At 43.8% G+C, this 27,744-nt stretch overlaps 1 protein-coding gene across 2 annotated transcripts; it reads right to left on the reverse strand.

The window, feature by feature from the left end:
• Positions 1–1,742: 1,742 nt before the first annotated feature.
• On the reverse strand, positions 1,743–19,933 carry LOC140649770 (D-beta-hydroxybutyrate dehydrogenase, mitochondrial-like). Of its 2 annotated transcripts, XM_072857448.1 has the most exons (4): positions 19,568–19,933; positions 10,917–11,069; positions 7,969–8,099; positions 3,944–5,149 (listed from the first exon to the last, which is right to left on the reverse strand). In XM_072857448.1, the coding sequence occupies exons 1-4, from the start codon at positions 19,896–19,898 to the stop codon at positions 4,802–4,804; spliced, it is 963 nt and encodes a 320-aa protein (XP_072713549.1). In that variant the 5' UTR covers positions 19,899–19,933; the 3' UTR covers positions 3,944–4,801. The 2 variants fall into 2 exon arrangements, with proteins under 2 accessions (XP_072713551.1, XP_072713549.1); XM_072857450.1 differs by lacking the exon at positions 10,917–11,069 and having other exon boundaries at positions 1,743–5,149.
• Between the last annotated feature and the right edge of the window lie 7,811 nt (positions 19,934–27,744).

Consider the following 27,744-nt stretch of genomic DNA (forward strand, 5'->3'; position numbering starts at 1 on the left):
CATGGTTACCTGGATGAATGCAATCTGTGGAGCCCATAGCAGACAGGTTTTGCCCACAGTGTCAGCATCTGATAATGAGATAATCGGTAGTAAGTCATTTCCTAACCAGGACTATTCCAAAGAACATTTATTACTGAGGAGCATATATGTTTTCCCCTGGTTTTACACACTCTTAAACCTTAACCTCAGTTGCTCCCACAACATACATGCTTCATCGTGACAGGTAAAGCCCCCATTACTGATATGCTCACTTTACAGCTCCAAAATGGTCTAATTACACATGAAAAGATTTCACTGCTGAACAGCTGCTTCAAAGTATTTGAAATACAAAGGCTGTGAAGTTTTATTTGGTGCTAGCAGAAGGTGCCAGACTGACAGCACTACGCAGCCCCTGCATAGAACAAGTGAAATAATATAGCTGTCATCCTCAGTATCACTTGCTCTCTTTGTATTGTGCTGGTTTTTACCTGTTGATGTAAAAGCACAAGGATGTACAAACATCCCACAGCTGACCTCTGGAAGGAGGCTGTGCACCATAAGGACTCTCATGCTGGTTGGCTCCAGAGCCCTGCTGATATCAGTGGGAGCTGGGCTAGATGATAGCCTGACTTCTGCTGGAAGGTGTGCTTGGGGATTGCATGGTTTTTCACTTAAGCCTTTTACTGTGCGAGTGATTATTACTGTTACTCATCTCTCTGGATTCTGATGCTCCTGCAAAAGATCTGCTGCATGGTGCATTACACTCAAAAATCTCCTTGTTTAGATTTGCCAGGCTGGGAGAATAACACAAACTTACACATTTGGCTAATTCTGAAGGTCATCTGGACTATTTCAGCTAGCTGTGAGTTACACTGAGGGAGCATGAGATCAAATCAGGGTGTTAATATTGCTAGGTGTCAATAAAACTCTCTGCTTAGCCCATCCATAACACTGCAGTGGGAGTGAAGTACTGTTGCAGCTGCTCAGGGGGTGTGTGTGTAACTGGTGGTGATGCTCACAGCAACACTGACTGCGAGTGCAGAAGTACAGCTCCTCTACCCGCTGGAACAGCCTGCAGCCCAGGCTGGGGAGTTGTCATGGGGGCATTTCTCAAACTGTGCCCTCTCAAGTTAGGGGAATAGTCTCCTTCTGGAAGGAACAATAAACTTCTGGAGACGATCTTTGTTTCACGCAGCAGCACAACCACCTCAAAACTGTGCTGGTATGTAGTACCCTGCTACTCCTTGTGTTATATGTGTATTTTCTGGGCTCTGCTCTGTTTCTTTTTTGATGACGCTGTATGAAGCTGTTAGTATCACTCAGATCAGTGCACAAGTTACTAAACCAATTTAACTTAACTTTTTTGCTCTTCTTTATACTCTTTCTGTAATTGCTTACTGTCAAAAACAATGCTCATTCTTTCTGCCAATTAATATGTGCTCTTAGGAATAAGCCCTTGCATAGAAGAGAAAACCCATGAAATAACTGACGTAAGTGCTTAGTAAGAAAGCCCCACAATGGCTGGAATTTACCTCCTGACTAAACCTCTGTAAAATCCATGTGCATGTTAATACAGCTAGCAGAGAGCTCCATAACCCATGGTGGTATCACGTCTGCTTACATACTTTGTTAGGTCCCTGATACTATGTCCCTGGAGAAGAGACTTGGGAGGAAAGCTGCATCTCTTTTGTGCTGGTTGTTTTCAAGGGAAAAATTATTTTTTTCCCAAACTGTCAGCAGGTCTTATAAAAGATGAGCAGTGATAAAAGCTAATGTGTTCTGCCAAGAAGTTCTCTGTTGAATGCAATCTGAGATGAATGTTATATAGAAAAACAATCTCAGGAAAGTGTCTGCAGCAGGTTAGCTGGGTATTGGGAGAGGAGCATTTCAGATATAAGAGTAGCGTCAATAAAGGGGGTTTTTGTCTTTTATTTTTGTCACCTAAGTTTTTCATAAAACACTGTAACTGTTGCTTATTTTGGATGTTGTAAATACAGGCTTCTTGTATGTGTCTGCACTTTAACTTGACTTGAGGTAAAGGTGATTTCAGGGTTACTGGGTAAGAGGGAGGCACTCCTCACCCAACGATGTGGCAAAGTAACAAAAGGGATGGTGGGGCAGTCCAGCAATTGCGCACTAACCAGCATGTGCTCCCCAGGTACCGCGTGGGCCAGGATGAGGGCTCAGATCCCTAGAGTCGGGTGAGCTTTCCAGTGACACGTAGGTGGGCAGGAGTTCAGCTGAAAAGCTGACAGCTCTGGGGGTCCTCGGAGTTTGTCACTGACTTGGTTAGCAACGTTTGTTCACTAAAGGCTTCTGTAACTACTCCCGCAACTTCTGAACCCTACAAGACCTGTGGAGGAGGGAGTGCTGCACCCCTTTCATCCCCATTTCTTATGAGGGGTCTCTTTCCTATTAAGCCCAGGGACTCTGAAATAATTTCCGCTACTTTTTTTTACATGTACTTGTCTAACGCTGTGCCTTGGAACACATATAACTCAGTGGGAGGATTCCAGATGACTTTCAGTGGGAGTGCATCAGGCCTGTTGATAACTGAAGCTCTGACTCTCTCTTGATTAGTTCTTTATATGCAGATCATAATATTAAAAAGCTGAGGGGAAGACGAAAGATAATAATTTTGTAGCTGTTTTTCAGTTAGCTTCCACACTGACAGGTTAGACAGCAATGAAAATACAAACTGCCTTCATTTGTCCCATCTGTTCCCATCCAGCGTGTCACTGTACCCCATGTGAGATACTACACACTGCACATTCTTAGTTTTCAAGACAAAGGAGTAAATGTTCTGGAGTGTTGCTCATCTGATGTTACATGAGGCTACTGAAATATTGATCACATGCTTCATCACATACACAGCAAATAACTTCCAACTGAATATTCCTCCTTTATTTCATGTCGTCGGTATCTGGGAGGCAGATCTTCTGGTGGTGCTGGCTCTCAGCAACAACTTATCACAGTAGCTTTTAGAAATGCAAATAGGAGGGAGACCACGTAATGGAAAGCGACATTGTCTTTCAGGCAGAGAGAAGCACATGTATCCTAGGCCTGATGGGTAAACATCTGGGTTTCAAAGCTGCTTGTTGAGTTCAGTGCTACTTACTGTAAGGAAGGGTAATCTGCGCAAAGAATGGCTAAGAGCATGAAAGCAACTCTTCCAAAGCCATGTAAGGCTGCTGAAATCCCTGAGGTCAAGCAGGGGGAATTCCTATACAAGAAATCAATTGGTTCCGTTAGAATAAGCCTTGTTCCTATTCCCTTGCTTGGCCTTGCTCAGTTGTGGTTAAATGAGGAGAGTGGATGATAATCATCTGATTATCTTGCTGTTGATAGGCTGTGGAACAGGTGGGGGCCCTGGCTTGTCCTCTTGCCAATGCCAGCTCCAGGGATGGCTCCAGCTTTTGGAAAGAGAAGTAAGACGTTCTACAATCTAAAACAGGTGCAGTAAGATGGCTGTTCCACTGCTGAGTGTATCAGAAGAGGACCTGGAATAGTCAGTCTGTTTGCTCATCTCACCTATGTTTCTGACTCAGACTGCCCAATTACCCACCACGAGAGAGAGTAACTTTTCTCAGTAATTAATTAAATATATTAGGAAAGACTGCCCAAGTATAGGATGCAATTTCTGGTTCAGATCAAAAAGTTAACTAGGTCAACTTACAGCAGAGTCTTCGGTTTGATATGGGAGACCTGGCATGGGGGAGGCTAATGCTCCATGCTGCTGCCCTCTATCTACCAGTGTCACCACAGTTGATCCCAGCTATTCTGGGATCTTTTGGTCCCAGAGTTCTTGTATTTTGTGCCGTGCCACAACCAAGCAAAGTTTAAAACTGTATATGTGTAAACCAGCAATCTTTTCCACAACAGTGAGTAGGAGACTGCTAATGAAGCCACTGTGCTCAATTACTCTCATACATACATGTTACTAAAGTTTTCCTGTTCATGTTAATAGTTTTTTCATCAGACCTTATTCTCTATAACAGTAGCAAAACCCAGGCTCCAGGCTGAATATGTTCTTTCTAAGCTACAGGTTGCTACTGCATACTGGTATCTGTCACCTTGGTGTTTAGCTCTGACTACACTTTAGGTTAATGCATTGATTAATCCAGACATTAGACAAAAGATAAGAGTTTATTTGGGATTGAATATTCATTTTTAAATGGAATATGCTACTTATTTTCCAAAGTCCATGACATATTGGCTTTGTTACAGGTTTATCCAGAACACCTGAAAAAGTACTGAACTGTAGTTAGCCAGACACTGTTTCCATATTATGGCTTTATTATTCAACGTTTCCTAACTTTCTAACAGCCACTTAACTCCATTCAGATTTTTTCAAGGTCTATTGCTCATTCCTAACTTTTCCATTAACCTCTTCCCATCATCCCTAATAAATTACTACTCGGATTCCTACAAATAAGGTATTTTCATCTCTGCTGTAATGATTTCAGGTGTGCAGTTGCCCTGTAGGATATGCTCCATTTTGTCTCCATCATGTCTGTAACACCGTAATCTGGTATTGCATTAGAACAAGCTGCATTAAATTTTCTAGGCAATACCTAAAGCAGCATAAGTGGCCGTATTTTTTTTCCACATGGGAGAAATAAAGTTACCTAGACAAATGTATTAATTTTACATGGGGTCCTGTATGTTTTTTCCCTGTGAATAAGTGACAGTTCTGACTAGGGAGACCCTCCAAAGTTTGTATTGGTGTCATTATACTGATTTCTGGGGCATTAGATTCAGCCCTGGCTTTCACATTTTAAAAACCTGCCCTGCCTGAGTCACTGAATAGTACCAACGTAGGCTACGCAAGTTTTACTTTACTCTGAGCATAAGACAAAATGTAATCCATCACAATGGTTGGGAATAAAGCACACACAAACACCAGTGCTTTTTCCTTCAGCTTTGCTACCATGTAACGCGCCTTGGGTGCAGGAGACATTAAAGCATCTACCATAGCATCTACAACTTCATTGCCATTAGTGCTTCCTTTGCTGAGTATGCTGTTGAAAAAGTTTACCCGCTCTCGAACATACTCCTTATTGTAAACTGCCTTTTCCTCTTCACTGAGTTCATTCCAAATCTCTTCGGCACTGACCGGTGGCTGAATTTTTGTAGAGCGTGCATAATTTCCTGGCTGAATAATGCAAACCTAAAAGCAAGATGTAAAACTTATCAAGATGCAATCAGTCATTCTGAATTCAATTAAATACTATAGTCAGTAAAACAGATCAAAAGCTTTCTGCAGACAGATTTCTTCCAGAAAATGCTGTTTTGTTGAAATTTTAACCTTGAAAACTTGACTGAAATCAAATATATTCCCGTGAATTGTTCAAGATTGCAGAGGTGCTTTATTCTGACTTCCTCATTTCGCTCTGATGTCAATGTTCTTGTTTTGACTACTCAGCTTACCTTCACAGAATGCAATAGTGCATCTTTGATTTTTATAGAATGCTTAATGGTATAAATGTTTTGACAATACTAAGACAAAGCATTTCAGTATGACTTTGATGTCTCCAGAGTGGAACGCTTTGGATTTTTCACTCAGTGGCGAATCTTGCAAGGGGTAATTTCTTGCCCCAATTTGGGACAAAAGGAGATGTCAAAGAAAATTAGAAGGTCCTGGGGAAAGAAGTGCTGTTTTCCCCAAGTAGGTGTAATTAAAAGCAAAATAGGCCTTGTCAGCCAAGTACAGAGGGGACCAAAGGTCCTGGTCTAGCTGTCACTGAAGTTATTAGCAAATTTCCATAGATTTCTGTGCATGTAGATTTAAATTGAAAGCAAAGACATCCTTTGCTGCTCCGCCTGTTTTCTTTGCATGTGTTGTTGCTGCTGTTCTGACTTCTGGGGAATTTCAGGGCAGGCTGAGCACTCACAGTATGCATGCTTTTTCTCAGTTAGCAGCGGGCTTGTTCAAACTATTTGTAGATATGCAACATTAAAAACTCCACGGCATTTAACTGACCTGATTTCTAAAGACTACAACACAAGGTGAGGAAAAAATGGTGCTGAGCTGTGTAAGAGACCTGGGGATCTGACAGGCGTTCTCTGGAAAGTCTGTGGTAATATAAAACCTTAATGTCTCCAATCTGCCACCCAGCCCATCTATCAGAGGCTACCACCTGTGTGTCAGTACCGGCACGTGCCTGCCTCTCGGCCTGCACAGCAATCGGCGCACTGCATACTGGAGGGGTTGCGGTGCTATATGCGGGGAGCAGGAAAGGATGCGGGTAAGCTCCAGCAGAGAGACAGCATGCGTGGCCAGGGGCATCTTATGCTGCCTCAGGTAGGTTTGTCACAGGGCATCTTTTGGAGCCCTCCCTTTGGGTGCTATTTTCAAAAGTGTTTAGTATTAACCAAACTAATGCCAGTAGTAAACTTCCCACATTTATTTTAAACAAAGGAGGTTTGAAAACTTCATGTTTTGGAGCTTTCTGGAGTTGGCTAGGAGAGGAGAGATGATGCTTTTTTCCCTTCCTTGATTTTCTGTAGCCTTCTTTCTATTAGAAGACACATACTTTGTTTCCTGTAGGCAGCCAGCCTGCCTGGCCAGAATTCAGTGGGACAGAGCCATAGCTCCACCTGTTCCTTGCCACCTCTGGGCGACTTTCTCCTGAAAGGACAAAGGGAATGACAGGGCAGGGGAGGGGAGCACAGGGAAGAGGGACCGCGTATTCTGCAGGCTCTCTGCAGGGTAGGTTCCAAGACAAATGCCAGCCAGTGTCTTGCATACGGTGAGAAACAGAAAAGCAACTCTCATAGATATTCTGGAATTATTTGTCAGCCTGGCTCACGGCATTGTGTGTTGGGGCTATTCCGGGGGTGGGGGAACAGTAAAAATCACAAAACGACCAGAGTAGCTAACCTTTTAAATTAAGCTCTTCCATGCATTTGAGATTATCCTCAGCTAATCGGTTCAAATCCTCATCATGCTGTGTGGTATTAGGATGTGTAAAATCACTTGCATTTTATAGCGTTGTATATTTATCCGAGAGAGGTAGTTAATAGATGCATAGCTGTAATTTCTTCCAACACAAAGCTTATAAACAGTACTGTAAATCTGTGTACATAAAGAGTACACCAATGTAAATCCTCTAGGGAAGACTTTTAGTGTTTGAGAAGTGTTTCAGCAGTGGAGTGACTCCAAGGAAGAAGCCTAGTGAAGCTACTTAGTGATCTAAGCTTCAGGTTTGACTATCAGTGTTGCTTAGACAGGGCACTAAGAGCACTCTTAGAGCCTCTTAGGTTAAGAGAATAAAAACATAATTACTCTGTACAATACTGCCTCTTGCAGTGTAGCTGTTCCCACAAAAAAGAAGGAGCTTTTAAGCACTGATGTTGAGAGAAGAGAGAGAGAGAGAAAGAACCCCTCAGGTAGGTGACAAGCCTTCCTTTTCACTGCACATTGCTCACACCTGGGCTCTTTGCTCCCGCAGCCACCCCAGAGAAAGTTTCAGTTACCTGGTACTGTTACGAGCTCTTCACAGAGCATGGCACTGCTCAGACAGGCCCAAGTCAGAAAGTTGCTCCACTGTAGAGAATGTGGAGAAAGGGCGGAAGTTGCAGTGTTGGCACAAAGAGGAGGAGCACTATCCCACAGCTTCTCGGAACTGCAAACATCACTCAGGTCTGCTGTTCTCTGTGATTTCCAGCTCACTGATTAGCCACAGATTAACCACCTCTTTCCAAGGGGAAGCTGCACCCATGGATTCAGCTATGATCTCTATCTTTGTCATTTTGCACAAGATGTTATTTTGCATACACTTGTTCTTGTTCCCTTGGCCAAAATTTCCACCCCCATGCCATTGTCTGGTATTCTTTGTGCAAGTCGCTTGCTTCTTTCCCCACAAAAAGATGCATTTCAGCTCTGTAGGAAGTTTCAGGAGTGAAACTTCTCTCTTTCTCATATGAAAAATCAATGTTAGAAATAGCAGGGAGTTTCACACAACAGCTACTCCTTACATCACTTACCTGGACACCAAACTTCTTCATTTCCAGCCTTAAAGCATCACAAAATTTTTCAATAGCTGCCTTGGTCATAGAATAAATGCCATTTCCCAGAGAAAAATAGGCAATAATGCTGGACATGAAAACAATACGTCCTGGAAAGAAAATAGTGCAAATAACATAACTTCACTCTCAAGTCTTTAACATAGAATTGATTTACCTGAGTCTTCTCAACTACTAATAAGGTGGTATTTAGCATGATGCTGTTTTACTACATAGTATGCCAAAGCTGCACTGTGTAAGTGTGCAGTCCCAGCACAGAAGTGCACTCAGCTCTGTTAAGCAGAGAACTTCACACAAAAATCTTCCTTCCATCTAGTGACAGATGCTGGACTAGACAAAGCGGAACACATTCCCAATGTGCTGCTTATTTCTTCTGAGTCTGAGACAGGATGAAAGAGATGGAAACAAAGCAGTCCCCTAAAAACTTTAGACTGAAAAATAGTAATAAAAGACTATACTAGTAATAGGAGAAGGACTGCAGAGGAGAGGAACAGATTATTTTCCCTGCGGTGGATATATGACTACTAATACCATTTTTTCTGCACTAATGATGTCTCTGCACTGACACCTGGCTTACAACTGGGCATATAAAGTCAAAATCAGACTGTACAGTGATAAGCTTCACCAGAGAAAGGTGACTTGACAAAATGTGTGTGGCCTTACACTGTCTTGCTGTGATTTCCCTGATCTGTGCTGCTTTTTTCCCCTTTATAACTCTGGCCGAGTGCAGGCATGCCTTAAATAGTAGAGATTTCTGATTTGAGGCACTGGGCTGTTGTTCATGTCCATTGTTTACTTATAAACTTCTATCACATAGTCATACCGTAGAGTAAGAAATGTGTGAATGTGGGTATAGATGTACCAGAGGTGAGAGAGAAGATGGCCTTGTCGCTAACAATACAGAGCGCATAGTTGTACTCCTATTGCTGCCACAGATGTAGATAACATCTGGGCCCCAGATCTGACCAAATGGTATAGGCTTGTGGGATATCAAAAGGGTATCGTAGGAATGCAGTGAAATCTGTCATTCTGAATTAGGTTCCATGCCTTCCTACACAGCATCTGGAATAAATCTTATATACAACAATGGGAAGAACAACTACCAGCTTGCTGATCAAGATGCTGCATCAGCTGGCCTGGCCATCTGGAAAAGTTATGGGGAAATGTTGCTGCTCCTCAGAGCAGGATGCTTAATTCCAGGCTGGAGGGCAATACCTCCCTTTACAAGTAATAATCTTGAAGGTTTCTTGGAACAGGTGCTCATCCTAAAACAGCAGTAAGCCCCTTCCTTCAGAAAACAGCTACTGGGTAAGTGATGGTAGGATGACCTCTGCTGCCTTTATCCAGTAGCTAAGTGATTTGGGGCACACACCCAGGATGTGGGACACGTCATTTAACTTCTCTCTTTGCCTAAGGTAATTGAAAACCAGCTGTCCCAGGAGAATGCTCTAACATCCATGATTCAAGCTATTCATTTGGAGAGGCCACTTGCTGCCCCTAAAAACATGAGCGTTAGCTATCCTGGCTGTTCCTGCAAGGAAGGAGATGGGAAACCTAGGATTCTTCCTAGAAGTGCCCTGGTTTCCTCTCTTACATAGATGGGACTTGAAAATGGAGTGCAGGCAAGGAAGCATTGACAGCCAGGAGTAAGATGCAGAACGCCCTTTTGAGATAAGGTACTGTGTATGCACAGCCATCCAGACCCAAATCTTCTAAAAGTTTATGCATGTGTTTAATATCATACACACAATTAGTCCTTTTCACTTCAAAGTAATGCCTTGCAATTCACGAAGTCAGACAAATGCCTCTGGTGGATCAGCATCACTGAGTTTTAGCGGGAAGTAGGACATCACAGAAAAAAAGTGATGTCTCCCCATATAATGGCCACATAACACATCCATTGTTTCTCACTGAGTATATGCAATAGCACATTCTTTTACAAAAACACATCCAGCTTGCAGTATTTAAAAGTTTCTTTCTTCTTGCATCAAAATATCATCAACCGAAGGCAACCAAGCAGAAAGAAGCAGAGTAGCCAAAAAGGGGATGCTTTTATCTTACCAACATTTTGTGTAACGGTGGCATCTGGGGCTTCCAGATGAAACCTAGCCCTTACTGTGCTTGATGCTGTATACACACAGAACAAATCCTCACCTTAAAGAGCTTACAATGTAAATAGACAAGCTAAGCAAAAGAGGGAGAAAGGAAAAGGGTATTTTTGTTTCCCAAATATAGATGGGGACAGGTAGGGAACAAACTGCAAAGCAATTGAGACATGCTGCAATGCTGTACAGGGCTATTTGAACCATTTCTTCTCAGAAGGATAAAGCCCATGCATATGGAGGTCCGTGCAAATGCATTTATCCCATTCGATACCCAGGCATCTCTGTACGGCACTGATTCACATACTTGAAGTTTCCTGCCCAGGGTCATAGAGAGGATCTTGCTAGGCCTGGAATGGGAAGCTGGATGTCTCTAGTTCATCTCTGTAAGATCATCCTTCCTCTCCCAATTGCCAAACAGTAAAACAGTAAAGCCTAAATAATAAAGTTAAGCAGGAGTTTATTGGATCTTTGTGTTTTCTGATTGTCAGTTCTTACAAAGTCTTGCCTGGGCTTAATGATCTACTGTAAGCATTTTTTCTCTCTTTTTGAGTCAAACACTGAGGTAATTCATTATTTGTAAATACTTTTTTCTATATATTGTAAAGACAGAATCTTTAAGGTTTTTTTTCCCCTTAGGACTTTACCCTCTTTTCAGGATCAAGTTGTTCTTTCAGGCCACACAGAAGGAGGCTGTCATTTCAGTTCAATGAGAGACAATTAAGGCTTCTTTTATAGATGCTACATTACCCTGATTATAGTAAGCTAATTATTCTACCACTCTAAATAACAGTGGATTAGCATTACCCTTGTATTTCCTTAGAAGGGGAAGAAATGCCAGGGTTGTCCTGATGCTCCCAAGGAGATTCACATCTGCAAATTTCTCATATTTCTCCATAGACAGCCACCCTGTCTCGCCAAATGTTGATATTCCTGCATTGTTGACAAGCCCCCAGAAACCTATGGAAGAGAAATGTCTCAACAAGCATTTTTCACTGCAAAATAACCACTGTTAGGTGACAAAAAAACTAGTGATTTGGACCCTTGGAAACAACTTTTCAGTTGTGTTATCTTTCTGTCTTTTTCACTTATAAGTGCAGGCGTGTTTTGTTTAATGAAGGAATGTAATTGTGGCCATTACCCGGACTATGTAAGTCTCAGTGCTATTTAATAATCACTCACTTTATAGTCATCTTAAGTTATTTATGAATAACATGATCTAGGAGACTACATCTTACTGCCAGTGCTGTGTGCCATGATATTTTAATTACTTTAATCCCACTGTGTGCTATGAGCGGCTTTGTGAAAATTATATTAAGCAGTCTAAAGGCTAAGGGGTAATATTTTCAAAGTGCCTGACTAATCTAGAAGCCTAAATCTTGGCTCCTTTTCCAGGATTTGAGCTTCGATTCCTTCTGAAATCAGCCAGAATCAGGTACATGGGTGTAGCATTGGGTAACGTAACCAAGTAAGGTCAGTGGCTACAGTATTTTTTTTTATTTTGTACTGTTGGACAACTCTATTCCCCACATAACAACGGGTTTTGGTGCTAAGGAGCCCAGCCCCCTGAAATGCAGTAAGATTCCAGTGTTTACAAGCAGAAATTTATTGGTAGCAAAGCTTGTTCTGACAACTCTCTGCCAGAAAGTGCAAGCCCTTTAGCCCAAAGCCACAGAACACATCATGTGAGCACTGCGCAGTGCTAATAACCTTGACTGTTGGAAATGCTTTTTCATTGAAGCATAGAGTGCTTGCAGTTTGGAGCTGACGTGCTGACTAAATGCTTATTAAGCCATGCTGACTTGCCCTTGCCTTCAGAGCACATATCTGTAGATGTACGGTAAAGCAGTGAGTGACGCGGTACTTTTGAAAGTATTCCCGTTTCTGTCCTCAAATCCTGACTGAGGGTATTTCTAGGGTGACCAGCAGTGTAACTAAGAAGTACATAGGGTAGCCTGACTTGCACTGAAATAGCTAAGTTTGCAACCTGTCTCTGCCAGCCTTAACAATTTTGCTTATGCATTTTTTTTAGGATTTCTTGTACATGTCTGAGGCAAATGATTGTTTTGCCATGCCTTCTAGAGGATCTCCAAGCCTGGGTTTCTGGTGAGGCAGAGTGGGTAACAGTGCCTCTCTCCCTTCCTCTGGACACAGGGTCTGGGGCATGGGTGTGATGTCGACCCAGCTGTAGCCTCCTGTACCCGTGGCGGCAAAGATGTTCTCAGGGGACCTTTGGTCACCCTGGTGAAGGTACTGTAGAAATGCTTGGGCTGAACTCTTTTCTTTCTGATCTTCTCTGACAAAGCTACTGCGATAATTTCATGGTATCTTGGTCCTTCCAGAGCCCTGCCAAGAACTGCTAATACAGGATTTCATTCACAATAGTTAAAGCTGAAACAAACAATTTTTTGAATTAGTTTGTAAAGCAGACCTCTAAGCTTTCCTAACATATATACACTACTTGTACTATGTAATGAAATTGGTGTTTAAACAGAGAAAGAAATTTCTTTCAGTGAATGTATCATTTGCAGAGCAAAACACTCAAATTCAGGGAATTTACTACACAGAATCTAGATAGCTCTGTCCTCCAAAGAGAATAAATCATTATTCAGCAGTCTGGCACACAGCAATCCTTGACACCGGGACCTCTCTTATCACTTTAGATACAGACTGACTGCTGTCCTAGTAATGCAGCAGTTTCCTGTGTACTCACCTCTTTTCTACTGCCCCAAATGTTAGTGGACAGAGGAGAGGAAATGGACAAAAAAATTGGGCACCCTTGACTTCCTTCTTCCTCCTGCCATTGCCCTGTTATTGCAGGCCTTTCCATCATTCTGTGGCTTTATTTCTCCCTCTTAAAATGGAACTAGCCCCATGGGACTGACCTCCTTGTAAAACGCTTCAAGATCAATGGATTAGAGAGTCCTCTGTAAAAGCTAATTATCAATATTTCTGTACTTGCACATGATCTGATCTGCAGATGGACTGAGTAGTTGCACACCCCACCTGTTTCTACTTAAGGCTGGAGGTCTCTGTACTCAGGTTTATTTTTACATAACCTAACTCTAACACAACACAAACTAAAGCCTGGTATCACTGTAAAAGCTGTTCCCTGATCTTCTCAGCTTTACCTTTTCTAACTGAAAAAAAATATGTCATTTTGTTTCTGCCACTGCATCCTGCACAGCACAGCAAGAACACTTGCTCCACATGTTCCTGAATTCATTAGGGCTTCAGAAATACAGCCATTAAACTTTAGACAATTGATTTTCTTCCTCTTTCTCTAAACTGTGAAACACAGAATTTAGCTTGCAAGGCTTCAGTTTTCTCTCCAGCTATTTGCCTCATGCACTTCAAAGACCCCAGGTGGTTAGTGGTGAAGCCAGCCTGTGTGTATAAACAGGCAGAGTTCACAGAATAATGGCTCCTTCTTCCTGTGCAGTGGCCAAATCAAAAGTCAAGAGGAGAAAAACTGGCTTTTTCTCCAGGAGTTAAACTAAAGGAGGAGTTAAACTAAAACAGACTTTTCTGAAGAGAAGATTAAGTAAAACATAAAAAGAGATTTTGCTAAGCATCAGCTCAAAACATTTTGTTTGCCCTCAAGCAAAACATATTGTTTCTTAGAACATTTTGGCATTCCCAAATGGGAAATGTATTTTCCTGCCACTCTGTTCAGTTGAATCAATTTGCAAAATTCTACCCAAATAACGAACAGCTGATTATCCCCTTATGCCACTTTTTCAGAAAATTTCCTACCTCCTGAGAAACAACCTGCCCAGCTATGTACTCAGGGTACTTGAATCTGCTTTGGTCTTCCTTTCCTGAAATGTTTGCGGTAAAAATTAATGCTATAAATGTGCATGCAAAATATATTGTATATTTTCTTAGACAAATGCAACTCAGGTAACCTGAGAAATACAGTCCTTAGAAGGACAAGGCACAAGTAAGAATTGAACAGCAGAAGGAAGAAGACATTGCATTTCCTCAGCGTGTCCATGCACAGACGCATGAGGAAAAAGGAGCTGATGTTTGATCTGGAAGGGAAAAATTACTCAGACTGTCAAAATAGAACTCAGTCCAAGCACAGTTTAGGAAGAGGAGTGTTAGACTATGCTACAGCAGGCAGGGAATAAATAAACTGGAAAGCAGAACTGGATGTCAAAAGAGATTTTTACTGATCTCAGGTTTGGGAAAGTAGATCCTGAGGACAAAGATTAAGAGATATAGCAGGGGATCTAAAGAATCACTTTAGGAAACCTAACTTAAGATTAGTGAGGCTTTCAGGAGAAGAACATTAGCTCTCACATAACCTCCCAGATAATTTCTACTTCAAGAGATGTTGACCAAAAGGCACATATCCAAAGTCCATATTTAGGCCCAAAAGATGCCTGATGTTTTTCTAGAAACTTGTAAAAGTACTCTTCCTATTCAAATCAATCAAGCCGTGTGCTTGCAAAACTTTTTGAAAATCAGGCTGTTTCTATGTAGGTGCCTACACACAGATAATATCTGAATTTGGCCAGATTTTCTGAACTCAAACATGTATTCTTGGTATCGCTGATCTTTGGAGTTTCTCATCTAAACCTGAGCCCATGCAAAAATGACAGGCTTTTTCCTGAAAGATTCCAATCCAATACTAAGGGAAACCAGCCAAAGGAAGGAGAGTGTGATTTGCCATATTCCTCTTGAAAAAATGAAGAGAGGGAACAAGCCAATCTGTCTGTGGCAATGCAGGGTGTCTGTGGTAATATGTCAGCTAAGACTCCTGAGTTTCAGATATGTACCATCCTTTGCTCAGAATATTATGCTGTGGTTGTCTTCATTGCGAGGATGAGTCTATTTGAATAGGAAGTCTGGGCTAAAATATGGTACCACAGGCCTACTGGGTGGATTCCGTGAATAGGAAATCCTAATTAAGCGGAGGAGAGTATTTAATAACTTTGGAGTAGGAAGTAGGACTAAAACTAATATCCCTCCCTTCCAGCTAGCTACAGGTCACCCACACGCAAGAGTCAAGGAGAGGAAGAGAAATTCCTATTTTAAACAGAAGCAGCAAATCAGAAAAAAATTAGGTTTACTGTAGAGCTTAAGAGAGTTGCAAATCAACATGCTGCAAAGTCCCAGTCTACTTCATGTTAGTTTTAATGTGCAAGTGCAAGAAGTTTCTTCTTTCTAAGCAAGAAAGGACTCTCAGTATTTTAGAAAGTCATCTTAATGGGCACACAAGCCATAAAAAACAATAAAGAAAAAGACAGACCTCAGAGCCAGCAGATTTTTGTGGAGAGATGTTAGTTAGCTCTAGAGAATGAGCTACACACCATGGAAATTGATTTGCCATTCTTTTTAGACATAATTTCACAGTCTAGCATAGAACAAATATCTACAAGGAAACAAACTATGTGAAGTGGCAGAATGTCCAGCTAGGTGTGTTACCAGTAGTTTGGGTTTCTACTCTTGCATAACAGAGGGAGAGAAGACAAGGTGGAGCTTGGGTTAGTTATCTCATGGTTACGGCATAACTAGAAGGTGTAGGGAGTACTGTGCTTTATTCCTCAGATTTAGTTGTACATTTTATACTGAATAATCTACTTCAAGCAGAAATTATCCTGGGCACAGGAAAATACCAGAGCATGGTATTCCTCCATCCTGGATGACTTCCCTTGCCACCAGCAACTGCTGAGTGAGGCTTCTTGGATTCATTCTCCCCAGACCCAGGAATTTCTCATGCCTTTCCATGCAGTGAACTGAGTTAGTGGGAGAGTGTGACTCTCACGTCCAGTGAAGTCCACAATTAGGTGGTTAGGTTTTTCATTGGACTCTAGGCAAAAAATACAAGCTTTACAGTGTAGACCTGCAGCCTGTTCAACTTGGGTCTAGGTTTGAAGCAACTAAAATCTGCCGAAGAACAAGATTCAGGAGGGACTTGAGCTCTCTGAGCCTCTGTTCATTGCCAGCTTCTTGTCTGGAGAGCCCTCCGTTGTAAATGGTACACTCTTCAGGACAGAGACTCTCTTACTTTGTCCATATATTGGGTCTAGAACAAAAGAGTATGTGATGCTGACTGGGCTCAACAGGCTTTATGGAAGTACAAGCAGAAACAAGAGCATTCTGCAAGTTTGAAAGGAGGAAAAGAGTGTATAGAGACGTAATAAATGCAAGAAAACATGTATTTTCATCAACTACAAGAGAAGATTTAAGATAAAGGACAAAATTTTGGCTTATCAGTCAGATTAAGATGACTTGGAAGACAGCATATCTGCCAATGTCTGGCATTCAAAAAAGTCATACTTGTCTGAGATGCACAGTCCATGGAAAGGCTGATACTGTAACAATAAAGAATAAATAATTAATCTTTACCAGGATTTACTCTGAGCTATTTAAACACAGCATGCAAAAAGCGATCGTTGTTTAACTGCTTTCTCATTGTTTTGGTCCATATTCTGGGGTTTTAGTTTGGAAGGCATAGCCTTTGCATACTTACCATTAAACCTGGAGATTGCTGAAGTGGTTTCTTTGTGACCATTTTTGGAATGATACAGGAGTGTTTTAGTGATCTGAATTTATAAGTCCAGCACGCTGGTGTGGCGTACGTAAAATCTTTGGTACCTGAGTGAAACTGATTATAGTAAAAATGGCATAAAGTGCAGAGAGGGAACAATCCCTAAGCAAACGTGTAGTGATTCCCAGAGATGGATGCCTCTTCTCAGTTTCTACAGGGTCTTGCTGAATAGAATTATCCTGTTCTGAGGGGGAGGGAGAGACAGAGACAGAACTGTCCAATGGTACTTTCCAGCTAAAAAGGACATCCCGAACACTGTCAGTAACTATTTTAAAGGTGGATGTTTTCACAGCTTTTTAAGTAAGATAATCTATGATCTACTATAACCTTTCAGCACAACCCTGGATTCCTACATCAGTTTGAATTGTTTGTGCAAAACCCAAAAGCAGATTTTCTATCTGTCCAATGCTTATTTAAAACAGTCTACTGGACTCACCACCTGCTCTTTGTTCTCCTTACTACAAATGTCCGACATGTACTAGTTTGGTCAGTCTCCTGGTGTAGGCTGTGGATGCTGCTGTCTGTGATCAGCACAGTTTCACCACGGAGATTTCCTTAACTGGTGGGACACTGAGGCACACGCTCCACTGCCCACCCTTTGGGAACCTTTGGGTAGCGGATAAAATGTTGTGTGCTGTCACACACTTTTCTCATCTTCTACGTACTTTCAGAACATAAATGCAATTACAGATGGCTCAGAATTCTCTTTCCTAATGAAAAAGAATTTCATTTAAAAAAATCTTTGACCCAAATGTAAAAAAATTACAATTTCTATCTTTAACAAATAAATTGGTTAATATGAGAGCTAACCTTCAATTGAATAGTTAAACTGAAATTGTTTTTATGAAGCTAAAATACCAAAGAAAACAACACATCTATTTTCAGAGGCGCCAAGAAGGAACACTCCTACTGAAGTCTCTTGCTTAAAGATTCTACGTAAGTAGAGTATCCTCACAGTTTCATTACGTTTGAGATAAAAATATTTATGCCCCTATATTTTATAAATTATGAAGAAGACTTGTGGCATTCACTCCATTAATATCAGACATTAAAATAACTCTTTTGCTCCTTTTTATTTAATAAACTTAGGAGGACGATTACTTGATAATTGGAAGTTTTCCCAAATGGCAAATGTGCTATCTGGATCTATACAACTACATTTTCTTTTCTGCCTTTGCAGCGTACCCTCAAAATGCTGCAGCAGAAGAGCTGACCGACAATGGAAAAAGTTTTCGTAAAACATGTGCTCTGTCTGTGCATGCCCAGCCCTGTGTCAGAGGTGTAAGGGCCTGACTGACAACTCAAGAAAGCCACTGCCTGTGCACACGCCATGCGCATGCTGCATTTCAACAACGGCTGTGCTCAAGTGTCTTTCCTGGCCCCTCCAGCAAGCCCTGACGTCTCTAGCGTGTTTTGCCTTGATCTGAAGGCATGTCCACACGCCTGTGAGCTAGACACCTTGCTAGACACCCAGCAAGTTAGCACTGAACTGTGGACTCAAGAGTCTACACGATAACGTGAACACGACCATTGCATAAGCTGCCAGAATTACAGGATAAATTATCTGTAACCCAGAGTTTCAGGTGACCCAGTCCCCATTGAGCCTATAAGGGCTTTTGTGAGTCATCTGCATTGTCGCTGCAGCTTGGGAAAGAGCCTGAGAGGGGAAGGCTCTGCCTCTTAATCAGATAAGGTCAAGATCAACCATAAATACATGTACTTAATAAGCAGCATCTAGGCTTTTTCTTACTTCACGTCTCATTTCATCCCTTTCCCAACGTGCTAATGAACCAGGCAGGCAGAGGCCTTGCATTTCGTTATTGTTCTGTGTGCTTTATTCTCCGCTTATACTCCCCGTGTGAGCAGGAAGCATTTGTCTGTAACTGTGAAGGAATCTTACTTCTGAGCCTGAGTAAGCCTGCTCTGCGCCAAGTGTATCCCCCAGTATTACACTGGGTGACTCTCACCCTGCAGCCTAAGTGGGCAAGGAGGTAACTGTGGTCCTACTACCTGCGCCCTGTCATGTGTTCTGAGGGGACAACCCAGGATTTAGGTTGTCTGCAATTATTTGGCAAGCTAAAGTCTATCCATGCTCCTGGCTGTACGCTCCCTGCAGGGCGTATAATTGACAGGTTTCCTTTTAAGTAACCCATCCATGGACTAGCTTGACAAACCTCACGTTGTACCGAGAAGCAGCTGGTTCGGTATGGCAGGGCAGCTGCCCTCTCTGCGTTCCTTTTATACATTCCCCCTTTCACAAATCGTGCCTAGAAATACATCCCTTTCCCGCCGCCTCCTACACGCGCACACTCGTTCTCCTCAGCTTTCCCTGCGGTTTCCTCCTGTCGGACACCTGCACAGGGATCCCGGGGACCCCCGCACTCGGGGGTTTCCTCTTCTGGTAGAAAGGTGACGCTCACCCGTGGCGCGCTCTTCAGCGCGCCCACCTGGATGGGCCCCAGTGTGTGTACCGCTTAGCCAGGCACCAACGCACTTCTAATATAAAAGACTGTTGTTGTTACTGATAGCGGTAATTAGCACCGTTAGTAACAGTGCTCCCTAGCCACAGTGCTGACCCTCTCGGGCAGCTCCCCGTCAGCAGCCCCTCCAAGCCCCGGGCGAACCGCGGGGCCGTTTTCGGGGCTCCGTGTCCGCCGGTCCTGCCGCCGCTGCCCGCCCCTCGCCCTGCCCGTCAGCCGCCTCGCCCAGGCCGGCCGGCAGGTGGGGCGGCGGTGGGGCCGGGGAGAGCGGGCGGGCGCGCCCGGGGCTCCGGCTGGGGGGAGGCCGCTACCGGCCGGTAGCCGAGGGCGGGGCTCGCGCCGCCGCCCGCCCCGCGGCCGCCGCCGGTCCCAACGGCCTCCCCGCTCGCCTCGCCTCGCCTCGCCTCTCCTCTCCTCACCTCGCTCGGGCAGGTGGCTGAGCACCAGCTCCTTAGCGGCCAGCACGTCGCGGGCGCGGGTGACATCGAGCCGCAGGACGCGCAGGCGGCCGCCGGCGGCCTCCCGCTGCAGCCGCCGCGCCCCCTCGCCGTCGGGGCAGAGGCAGCCGGCGAAGACGGTGAAGCCGAGGCGGTGGAGGCGGAGGGCCAGCAGGTGCCCGAAGCCGCTGTCGCAGCCGGTGATGAGCACGGCCCGCCCGGCCGGCTCCAGCGGCGCCGCCCTGCGCCGCCACAGCCGCGCCAGCAGCAGCGGCAGCAGCAGGAGGAGGAGGAGAGGGCCTGCGGCCCACATGGTGCCCGCGTCGCCGCCGCGCCGTGTGGGCGGGAGGGAGGTCGCGGGGAGTGTCTGGCCTGCCCGCCCGCCCGCTATCCCCTCCCCCGGGCAGTGGCGTCCCGCAGGCACCGCCCTCGCCCCGCGGCCTTCCGGAGGCTTGCGCGGGGCTTGGGACCGGGCTCCGGCCCCTCCGAGCAGCGGTGGGGAGGAGAGCCGGCGTCCTAGTGAAGCCTCGGGCTTGGTGGGGGTCTCTGCCCGCCGGGGAGGCGGGACCTTTTTCACCCCATGCTTCTCGTGGCTTGTCTGGAAGAAACAGCACAGGCTGTAAGCATCGTGCGATGGCCTGTCAGCTGGATCTGTGCGGTCCAAAGGGAGCTGGGTTGTGCCGAAATCCAGTGCTGAAGTTATCACGGACAGTTCAGCCTCTCTGCCCACCTGAGTTTCACACGGTCGCGTCGCTACAGACTAGCCACAGGGTACGAACTGAAAGCATCATGAGTATTTCTAGATCCGTGAAATGCAGATTTCTAATACAGCTGCATTATTACGTTATAGTTGTTGTATGTTATGTTATCGTATTAAACTGATGTGGGTTCTTTATGGCCCAGATCTGTATCTGCTATGTTACATCCAGGGTGCCTATAAACACTCCCTGGTGGAGCAAAACGCCTGTTTCTTGTAGGCTAAAATGACAGTATTACATTGCTGAACAAAGATCCCTAAGAGCTAAGATTACAGGAGAAATTTGATTAGGCAGTGTTTTCTTTGCCCTTTCTTTCGCCTGAGAAACTCTCCAAGCAGCTATTGGAAGGGATAGTATGTCATATCTGCCTCATCTGAGTAAAATGAAATGGTTGAAAGAACCAGATGCCTTTATTAATTGCGATTTAAAGTTGGCTTGTGAAAAATACGAAGGGGCCAGAGTCATTCATTGACATATACACAGCAGCAAGAGGAAGGCTGCAGGACTTAACATGCACAGGGATGGTCCTAATTATTTGCTTAATTTGCATGACTGTAGCTCCACACTCAGCCTTGTTCACTTTTAGTGGTTTGTCTTAAATACCCTCTGTATCTGGATGTGGCAGAGGGGTTTCAGAACCAGTGGCACCCTGCTGTCCGTGAGTCTCCAGAAATGGCACTGGTCCCTGCAATCGGCTGTGTTTCGTATTTGTGTGGGGATCCCTTTGCACTGACACACAGTGTTCTGAATGACATTCTAAGGAGAAAGGAAATAATTATTGTTTAAATCTCTTTTCCATGGGCTGAGGCATTCATGTGTCTTTACTCTTGTTGGCTGCCCACCTGTCTAGATTTACTTTAGCTTTAAATTGGTCAGTGCTCTCTCTTCTGCACTGCTCAGGTCTCCTGTAAGCATTGTGTAATAGGACTTAAAGCCTCAAGTGGCTTGGAAAAGGAGGTTATGCTTGGCTGCTGGGAGACAAAGTAGGAAGTGAAATGGTTAAACCCCAAAGAAGATATCCAGATACCTGTCCTCAGGAGGATTTATTTGATCATGCTCCATCACACTGGGAGAAGCTGCCCTTTTTTAGTCTTCAAAAGATCACCGTCTTCTGCAACTACATGAGTCACAAAGCTTTGTCTTTACATTTAAAAAATATTATGCAACCCTCAAAATCATGAGAGTTGGTAACAGCCTGTCCTCCAGCCAGCTTCCCTGTCTGGTTCCCTCCGGCATAAAAAGATGGGGAGGGATTCCAGATTCACCTCCTCCATGCCTCCTACCCACCTCTCCTCCGCGTCTGCCAGTCTCTACTCTCTCAGCTTTCATGTCCCGTTAATAACATGAAGATCACAGGCAGTGACAAAACCATTCTCCTGAAGAATAAAAGGTGACCCAACTAACCTCTGAATCTTATGCTGTCTCTATTCCAAATAAACTTCAAAAGATATTAAAAATGTGGCACACAAATGTGGCACGCTCTCATCTGAGAACAGGAGCAGTATGTTGTCAGAGCAACAGAATAGTTTAGGCTGAAAGTTATGGATTAGAACTGTATCCTTCACAGTTAGAAACAACTTCATGACTACCTAGTCCAGTAAATGAGGCCACTTAGGTCTACAGTGCAGAGTATTTGCAGTAGATTTTCTCTATTTGTTGGAATGATTTTCCTCTGGTTTATATTATTCTGTTCCTAACTCAAATATATACATATACGTGTACACACACACATACACATGCATACGTGTTAATATTCATATTGAATTTATGACTCTATGTTTTGTCTAGTTTCCAAAATCCCTTTTTCATCTTTAGAACTCATTTTAATTAAAAACTACTAAGTTTTTCTCTCTGTCTTAATCTGTTCTACCTCTTATGTAATTCAAGTCAGTTGTGGTTTACCTGTAGCCACTTTAAGCAAAGGTCTGCATTTTGAGGAGGTAGATGAGGAAATGGAAGATGCTTAGAGGCTGGTACTGATGAGGATCTGGACAAGTCTGCACCTAGAACATGCCCAGGGATCTTCCACTCTTCCTGAGAGCCTTTCTGGGAACAGCAACCTGTGAAGCTTATGCTTAAAGCTTTCCTCTAGGTCACCCAGTAAGTTTCACAGTGTGAAATAACAAATTGCTACAGTTAAAAAGCTGAAGAACAAGCTTCCCAGGGCATCATCATCTCTTCTTAGGTGATTAGATAAGCAGATACTCAGAAGTGCTGCATTCCTGAGGACCACAGTGGCTGCAGTTCTTCCACACCTTGGAAAATCGGGCCATTTCCAGAAGTGCCAAACTGTGGATTTAAGGCATTTAAGATTAGGTTCCTCTTGGGAAAAATACTGCTCGGATCTTACCAGCCTCCATTAGTTATTGGTCCAAATCAAATTACATGGAAAAAATGATGCTATAACTTTTTTGTTGAGCAGAGAAGTGTTGCCATGTTGTCCCTACCCTCAAAACACAGAGTGCATTTCTAAAGGACTCTCCGTTTGTTCTCAGGCAATGGCTGGAAAGGACCACAATAAAGGAGACTTGGGATGGGCTGTGCTCCTCCAGTGCACCCCAGGACTTCCAGCCTGACTTCAGGGAATAAAGATCTGCTTTTAACCTAGTTCCTGAGCAGAGGGTCAGTGGCTGTGAGGAGCAGAGCTTGCTTCGGGACATTTAAATAATATGCACAGATCTTTGTCCAGCATAACTCCGGTAGAAATCAAGATACAAGGGAGGGGAGGAGGCAGTGTAGCTTCTCTCTGCCCTTAATTTCCTTCTTATCTTTTTCCTTCTTCTCATGTCTACTCACCTCTGTTTATTTTACCCATTCTCTTGTTCCTGTTCCCTCAGACCCTCATCCCTCTACTCCTCCTGGCAGTCTTACCGCAAATTGGAGTTGTCTCAAAATGTGCCATCTGTCATGCTCAGTGGTACCCACTCTCAGTAGTGGGTAGGAGGAGTAATGATATTTGATGTCTTTCTTACAGCCTCAGCTCTCCAGCGTCGTGTGGAAGTCATTATTATTTTTATTTTCTGAAGCAAAGATGAAACTCTGATGCCTTTTCAGGTAACTGCAGAGCCATCCTTGGTTTTACAGGAGTCACTTTTGGTACAAAGTGTCTCTTTGTCAAAGCTTCAGAAAAATGCTGAGAATGTGACAGAGTGCCTCCTAAAAGCTCCAAATAACCAAGCAAACCTAGGAAACGATAAACACAGACCCCTCTTTTGTTTAACGTTTTTATGCTTTTGAAGCCAGGTTCATGATTTCCAGGGTGCAGGATCAGGATTTCTGACCTGTAGGAGCTGGCTGTGTTACACGCACTTCACCATGAATGCAACTCTTTGCCATCCATTGTGTCTTGCTGGCTCAGAGTCCAGACCATTTAGCTTGCCTCTTGCTATTGTAGAGTGAATAGCATAGCATGCTGCTGACCTTAGCTGGGACTTTTTGATACTGATAGAGTGAAAATGATGCTTATCTAACAGAAAGAAACATGAAACTCATCTTGACCAGCCCATCTGGATAGAAGTTTAGCAAAATATGTTCCTACCTTCTAATGCTAACACGCAAATGACACTGCTTGCTGCAACTATCCAAAAAGCTGAAATCGAATCCGCTTCTGCAGGCAAGCATTTCAGGACTGGGAAAACTAGCTTTCCAGGAAGAAAATTAAAATAGTGTGTTTTTGGTGCAGCTAAACAGCCAAAGACGTTCTGAACAGAAATGCTTGCAGTTTTTAGAGCTGGCAAGCTGTGCGTCCTAGTTCAGGATTCAGCCAGTGAACGCTCTGCTGTGGTGTCAAAGGAAGGGAGCCAATTGAAGGTTGTCATTGCATGTAATTAGATAGGAGCAGTTGCATGTGGGCTGTGCATGGGGAATATCAACTCTTTGAAGACTAAGCAGGATGTCTGGTTCTGTATAATGTGATGAGCTGTATTAAAATCTTATTGCATATTTTAGAAATCCGGGATTCGGTTGACAAAACAGATTTAGGATGCCATTGCTCAGTGTGTCATAAAAGGGAGGTGGCTTCCTTTTAAAGGGCAAGGCAGGAATATCTCTACCCATGAAATATTTTCAAATACCTGTCACTGCGTACGGTGACCAGTCTGTTCCAGAGACAAAGTCTTCCATTTGTCAGAAATTATTTTATTAAGTCCCTAGGATTAAGTCCTTTCTGGCAGTATTGGAGTAGCAGCAAACAAAGAAAGGGAGACAGGAGGGAAATTCTCTTAGAAGCAGGAAAATCCGCCTTCTCCCCTAACCTGAAGTGACTGATCCTCTTTAAACTGGAACACCCCTGGCTCAGGGACATATATGTCATGGTTCAGCTGGTGTATCCTTGTGCATGGACAGTGTAGAAGGTGAAAAGACACCTTATACCTTCAATTATTACGTTCCAGAAACAAACAAAAAATTAAACACTGTTTTGTCTCATTTCTAACTTGCAAGACAAATGTTGGATGATTCTGACTTGAAAATGCTGCCGCAAAATGACCCAAAGGGAGTAAAAATGCTTAAGACTGCTTCTCCACACAGACTAATACCCGTTTCTGTCATGGAAGGATTACCGCAGCGTACCAAATTGAGAGCTTCAAGCGGAGGTGGAGGATAAGGATGAGGGGAGATCAAGTTTCCTTCTCTTCCTGGTGACCAGAGCTAGAAAATGCTGAAATCAAAGTGGTTTCCTCCAGCACATATTTTCACCTTAGCCACGCAGTGCAAACATAGTTAGATTCATCACGTAAACCGTTTTGAACCTGAGGGTTACTGAAAAAGAGGCACAACATTATGAGAGTAGGATTTATCCCTGGTTAAAAGTTAATTCAGTTTGAGAAAGAGCGTGTGTTTGAACACAGTGGCTCTTTCTGAGCATCTCCATATGATGAAAAGCCCTTACACTGTTGGACTATTGGGAAATTCCAGTGGTGTCAGAGTAGATACAAAATCAGCTCAATGGTGATAAACTGATCCAGCATAAACATTAGCAAATTTGAAAAGAATTTTACCCAAGCCCTAAATATCCCACTCCAAATCTGCCCAGAATTAACTTTCAGTAATTTTGATTAATACTGTATAATCAGTGCCTGAAAAAGCAGAGGACACATTTACATTGATTTGACTGCAAATTCTCACAATGCAAGAGGTAGAAATGTGAAATCTGACTCAAGTTGCTATATCCTCAAACATCAGTAAGAAAATACCAGGACCTTCTCTCCTTTCCGAGGGCATAGCTTACCCCTGTAAGGACAGGGTGCTCATGAAAGCACCAGGGTCCATTAACAATTTTTAAGCTAGCTCTGATAGTCTCACATCCGAACTGGAGCCAAAACTTTCTGAAGTCAATACAAAGATTTCTGTTGCTTTTGGATGCCTGATTGCACTGTATCGATGCAATGACGGAACAGCAGTAGCCTGGAGCTCATACGGTGGCATAGGCAGCAGGGTTTTAGCTTTTATGTAAGAAGTATGCTGAGCTTGCTGTTTCTGACCTTAGTATTCCACACCAGCACCTATAGATTTGCCTGTTGAAGCTGTTATTTTTATGGAAAATCTATCCTACCGACCATGTTACAAGCTGAACGACTCCATCATCTGTGCTCCTCTATAATCTTCCAAAGCCGGGGACCTGAAGCTTTGCGGTTTGCTTAGATCAGCAGAGCAAAATATTGACAGTACTGTGTTACTTGCACTTGGGAGCTGTTATTTCCAGGAAAATGCATGTGCCAGACGATGGCCACGAGATGGCAGCCTGTGCAGTAGAAAAATGGGCCCCGTTTACACCTCCAGGAAAAGAGGATTATCCTGTACATGTGCCACCTTCCCTCTGCGGGCAAAAGTGGCCTCTGCTCTGCAGCCCCGGCCAGCACACTCTGCGCACGGTTTAAGCATTTGGGTAATGCTGTGCAGATGTGCCAGCTCTCACCTGCACTGCCAGATCTGATGGGTGGGAAGCAGGTGAGACACGCTGACAAGCAAGGAAATGCCACAGAGAAACCAGACTGGGTTTCAAGCTGGGATGTTTTAGAGGTATAGCAGGAAAGTTACATCCCTGAAAACACGGAGTCTGGAGGGGGGATGCAATGAAAGAGACCTAGGAGGCAGACGGCCAAAAAATACTTGGTGCTGATTAGCGGCAAAAGAGCTCCGAGTCTGCAGTGCAATAAATATACATGAGCACAGGTGGGTGCTGCTCCTTCTCTGACTTTGCATAAAACAGTATCTCTGTTCTCTGTTCCTTGGTGCCATCGACTTACAGGCTTCAGAAGGACATATGTTCGTTCATCCTGGAGAACAACCTAGGTGAGGCTAGCAACTGAATAGCCCCAGATGGCTACATCTTTCTAGGGTAAAGTAACCTTCACACAAAGCACAGATTGTGCTTTTAGGTGATGACCAGCCACAGCCATCAGTCTGCTGGATAAGCACCCATCCAGCAGGTCTGTCAGCAGGCAAAATGGTGTCCTAAGGATTTAATTCTGGTACAGGTGAAGATGCAGATAATTTACTGTCATCCTTCACTAGTTAAGGGCATAAATTAGAGGGCTGATGGTTTAAGGGCCTATTTCCCTTGTGCTTGATCATTCAAGGACAACCCAGAATGTGGCGCATCATTTGCCAGTTGGTCCGAACTGGAGGAGTCTAGACACCGATTTCTACTAGAAATAGCTCTATGGAAATTACTCTGCAATTTTGTATTGAGTATCATTTGCCTCTGCTTAGCAGTATGCCAGCTGGTAGTGAGGGCACAAGGATGGGTGAGGAAGTGGAGGAGAAGTGGCCTACAGCCACAGAGCAAACCAGAGACCAAGTGTGACAGAGAACCCTAGTTTCCTTACTTACAAGTCTGAGTTGCCCCACGTGCAGGGCAAGCTTAATACCTTCCCCCCAAAAAAAAACAAAGGAAAAGCCCAGAGGATGGAAATAGGGGAAGGTTTGCATTTTTAAAAATAGAAGTCAAAAGTCAACTCCATGGTAGAGTTGGAGGGGTGCGAGAGAAGGAGAGATATTGTAGACAGTGGAGGGGCTTTTAATAGAAGAAACAGGGATACTGAAATTTGCTGCTAAGCCCACTGATGCAATTTGAGCCCCGCAGAGAATTATTCAAGAGACAGCAGCTACTACTCACCCACCTGCACCTGGTCCCAAACCTCACTTACATTATGCAGGAGAAATTAATCAATAGGTCTCTTTTCCTTCTGGAATGTAAAAGCCCACAGAAAAAAAGGCTTGGCTTCTCTGATATAGTTCAATCTCCAGCTGCCAGAAGTGCTGTCAAGCATGCCGTTTCTGAGCAACTGTGCAGGGTTACCTTCTTGGCCCTTCAGTAAGTGAGACAACACATACGGCCAGTTTCTGGGCTCAGAGGAGGAGTACGTGGTTGGCAGGACCAGGTCTTTGTAGATAATAGGA

The sequence above is a fragment of the Ciconia boyciana genome, chromosome 3, assembly GCF_034638445.1.
Source record: "Ciconia boyciana chromosome 3, ASM3463844v1, whole genome shotgun sequence".
In the NCBI taxonomy this organism is placed as follows: domain Eukaryota; kingdom Metazoa; phylum Chordata; class Aves; order Ciconiiformes; family Ciconiidae; genus Ciconia; species Ciconia boyciana.